Here is a 4551-nt window from a genome sequence, read left to right on the forward strand (position 1 = left end):
CAAAGCAATAACTCAAGTTCTATTAAGATCTGAAATGTCTTTAAAGAAACTTTTACACTTCTCTCTGCAGGAACAAACACTGAAAGTGGACACATGTGAAGCGGTAACGTGCCACATGCAGATTTCTGAAAGCTTTAATATACATTTTTAGTGAATAAATGCTTTTATAACCCTTGTGTTTTGACCCGTAATGGTGCCTAATGGCTGTTTACCAAATGTTCTTGTAATGGGTTTGATTGGCAGTTTCTGCAGAACCGGATCGACATCTGGATGCAGGACGGCTTTCAGGGGTTGCTTGGCAACAAGGTCACACTGGACCACAACAACCGGCGACTAACGCCACTTTGGAAGCATCTTGATAAGAGAGGATAACATGCAACCGCTGAAATAACTCTGTACCTGTCAAAAGAAGTTCTTTACTGATAACAGGGCTTTCAAGATATTTCAAGAGGGGCTCACCTGCTCATCAGAAAAACACACAGGACCAAGACGGTCAGATGATGGGAAAACAAAACTCTGCGGTGAAGATTTCTAAACAGCACATGTATAAAAGCCAAAGGAATCCGTTTTTGCTTTGGCTGAAGCTGAAAGTACTGAAATGAAGCGTAAAGAAGTAACAAATGCATCTTTTCTAATTCTACTTCTCACGATAAATCAGATTTTCCAATACATGCGCGTGAACGTAATTGCTTGCACAGCAGTTTGCTGTCTAAATAATTGATAAATAGCTATAAACAGATAATGATTTGACACAATCTTCTGTAACCTACAATCAGTGCTGGGTAGTAACTGATTACATGTGATCCGGATTACGTAATCAGATTACACAAGCTAAGTACTTGTAATTAGATTGTATTACATTTTAAAATACTTGTAATCAGACTACAGTTACTTTTTATTGATTACATGATTGCCTATTATTAACAGAATAGCAATAAATAGTTCAGAATTGGATTCTCCCAAATTGTTCTTTTTCATCTTTTAAATTTTCCTATCTAAAATATGCTACCGCTTATATACATTCATAAATTCAGAAAAAACAGCATTGACCACTGGATTTACAAACATTTGCATGTTCAGGGTTCTCTGAAGTTGGTCAATGGTCACATGGACATCCAGGTAAACAAATAAAATATGCAATTTTTATTGCTATTGTTATTTTAAATCTACGAGTAATCTGAGAGTAGTCAGATTATATTAACTAAACGTGTAATGTAATGGATTCCGTTACTAACTACAATTTTTGTCATGCAATTTGGAATCAGTAACAGACTATGATTTGTAAGTAAATCTACCCAGCACTACTTTCAATGTTTTTTTTTTTTTAATAAAGGCACAGCTTTAGGTGTTCATTACGAGTATTTTCATGACCATCATGCTATGCGTTCACTGTGAGGACAGCATTTCATCCATGTAGGCACAAGAGTATCTACATAGAAAAAGACATCGAATAATCAAACATCTAGCACCATAGACCAATGTCCGTGAGGAACGTGGAAGTTGTTCAGAAAGTTGGTGCGCAGTGCAAGATCGCTTGATATAAAAATGGAACTTTCAAGGGAGAGTCTGTGATGGTTTTCCGAGGACGTCAAACGCTGAGCAACTTTGGAAGTGAGTTTGACCTTTGGCTACGGTCACGGGGTCAGCTTTTTGACATCAGCTGTGACCTCATGAGCGCCGCTGTCGAAGGCTACACTGGGTTGGGTCTCCTGGGTCTCGTTCGTACATGGTGACATGGAGCTGTTCGATGACCCGAAATGATGAGTGTCCACCAGGAGCAGCATGGGCGTCCTGTTCCTCTTCAAGGCCTCGCTCATGGTGATGTGCACTTCCTCCGGCGTGACTCCCAGATCAGACGCAGACTTCCGCTTGATGCGCTCGTAGCTCTTGTCTTGGTTCTCAGGGAACGTCTCACTGTCTTGGAAGCGTCCGAACAGCCAGATGAAGAACCCGATGAGCACAAAGGCCGCCAGACTTGGGATGAACGCGAGGCATTTGACGTCCAGACTAACGCCCACGTAGCGGCTGTGAAGGAACATGTCTCTCTGGACGAACGTCCGGTTGGTGAGGGGGTCAGTGTTGGTGGAGCGCCACTCCCAGCTCAGCGTGCTGCGGTTGAAGTTGTGCAGCGTCTCCGCATCCTCCACGGTGTAGATCTTCTCTCCTGGACCTACGTATTGACCGTATTCATAGGGCTTGTAGAAGATCTGGTTCTTCCACATGTTGAGGTCCAGGATGAGGACCAGGAAGATAATTCCGTAATTAAACCATTTCCCTGCGATAGGGAGAAAAAAGGGGAAGATTAGTGTGTTTGGAATTTATCCCAGTGTATTTCAGACATACTCAAAACTCTTTAGCAACTCTGTATAGCAACATCCTGGCAACTACCCAAAACAGCCTAGCGACTCCATAATAACATCCAGGCATTTAATCAAAACACCTTAACAGCTGCATATCAACATTTTGGCAACTACGCAAAAACACCACATCAGCTGCATAGCAACGCCCTGGCAACTACCCAAAACACCAGAGTAACTGCATAGCAACGCCCTGGCAACTACCCAAAACACCAGAGTAACTGCATAGCAACGCCCTGGCAACTACCCAAAACACCAGAGTAACTGCATAGCAACGCCCTGGCAACTACCCAAAACACCAGAGTAACTGCATAGCAACGCCCTGGCAACTACCCAAAACACCAGAGTAACTGCATAGCAACGCCCTGGCAACTACCCAAAACACCAGAGTAACTGCATAGCAACGCCCTGGCAACTACCCAAACCACCAGAGTAACTGCATAGCAACGCCCTGGCAACTACCCAAACCACCAGAGTAACTGCATAGCAACGCCCTGGCAACTACCCAAAACACCACAGTAACTGCATAGCAACACCCTGGCAACTACCCAAAACACCATAGCAACCACACAGTAACATACGCAACTCTATGTAGCAACATCCTGGCAAGTACCAAAAACACCACAGCAACTGCTTATCAACGCCCTGGCAACCACCCAAAACACCACAGTAACTGCATAGCAACACCCTGGCAACTACCCAAAACACCTTAGCAACTGTATAGCAACATCTTAGAAACTACCCAAAACAGCCTAGCAACTGCTTAGCAACATACTCAAAACAGTTTATCAACTCTATATAGCAACTACCCAAAACACCACAGCAACTGCATAGCAACGTCTTGCCAACTACTCAAAACACCCTAGCAACTGCTTAGCAATGCCCTGGCAACTACCCAAAACACCTTAGCAACTGCATAGCAACCATTAAACCATTTCTCTGAGGTAGAAAAATGGAAAATGTAAGATTAGCATGTTGGGAATTTATCCCAGTGAAATTGTGAGTCAGACGGCTGCTTGAGAAAGTGAAATAACTGAGTTGGGAGTCACTTTCTAATGGTTTCGTTGTTAGCGCACTCATGCGGGGTTCTTCTCGAATGCTAAATCACCGCGCCAAACAATAAGGTTAAAGACTTTTATGAATGGTTGAGCAGGAGGGCCATTTCCCAAACCTTGAGGGAGCGATCATCTATTCCCAGGATGGCCCTCGCTATAGTGAGCGAAACAGCGAGATGGAAAAAGAGAAACTAAAGCGGTTCGCTCACACACTTCAGCAGGAGTCCTTCAGATTTACTGACTCCATTATATAAACGCAAGTTTACAGATGAGCAAATACTAATTAGTATGCGCTGCCTTCAAACACATAATTATAAAGAGATGTATCTAACAAGCTAATATTCTGACAGCGTGTCCCTTTGGGAAAGGAATGAATTCATCCGTCCTGTCCCAAACTACAGTTTAGAGCACTACCGCTGGATTCACTGGCATAACTGTGCTCCCGGTGTGTTTGCTGTCGTGCCCTACTTAAGCCACGAGTGTGCGGAGTTACCCGTGATGTGAATGTGATACTCGTCTTTAAAGATGCGCTTGCACACGGGAAGTTTGATCTTCAGCTGCGTGGTGGAAAGGCCCGGGAGGTTCATGTCCAGATCGCCCATGAACTGAGGAAACTCCCAGTCCTGGAAGAGGTAGAGCCAACAAACACATCTTACTGAACACGCACCTCAAACGCAAGGATCTCCAATGATTAAACGCTTCAGGTGTTACAGGATGAGATCAAACATCACAGAACTACTGAATGGAGGGATGAAGCATGTCTGAAGGACAACCGTGAAGTAAACATCTACTGTACTGGAAAAACTACAAATATTTCAGGAACTCCTTTATGTGAATAAAGTCAAGCATCACTAGTACTGCATTTAAAATCTAGAATCCATAATCCATGCCCTAGCAACTGCATAGCAACACATAAAAACATCTATACTTAGCAAAAAAAGTAGGCCTGGCATCTAATCAAAAGACCCTAGTAACTGCATAGCAACGGAATCTAAACACTTTATCAACTCTGTATAGCAACATCCTGACAACTACCCAAAACACCTTAACAGCTGCATAGAAGTGTGTGTGTGAGAGAGAGAGAGAGAGAGAGAGAGTGTGTGTGTGTGTGTGTGTGTGTGAGAGAGAGAGAGAGAGTG

At 43.4% G+C, this 4551-nt stretch overlaps 1 protein-coding gene across 1 annotated transcript in view; it reads right to left on the reverse strand.

Moving 5' to 3' along the window:
* Nucleotides 1-1312: 1312 nt before the first annotated feature.
* Nucleotides 1313-4551, reverse strand: part of LOC107567208 (transmembrane protein 117-like) — a 36905-nt gene continuing 33666 nt past the window's right edge. Inside the window, exons 6-7 of the mRNA XM_016252848.1 lie at nucleotides 3906-4035; nucleotides 1313-2275 (exon numbers count right to left, since the gene is read on the reverse strand). Coding sequence (XP_016108334.1) covers nucleotides 1635-2275; nucleotides 3906-4035 — 771 coding nt within the window. The 3' untranslated portion in view covers nucleotides 1313-1634. The remainder of the gene's footprint in view (nucleotides 2276-3905; nucleotides 4036-4551) is intronic.

The sequence above is a fragment of the Sinocyclocheilus grahami genome, unplaced genomic scaffold (genome assembly GCF_001515645.1).
Source record: "Sinocyclocheilus grahami isolate Dianchi unplaced genomic scaffold, SAMN03320097.WGS_v1.1 scaffold1134.1, whole genome shotgun sequence".
In the NCBI taxonomy this organism is placed as follows: domain Eukaryota; kingdom Metazoa; phylum Chordata; class Actinopteri; order Cypriniformes; family Cyprinidae; genus Sinocyclocheilus; species Sinocyclocheilus grahami.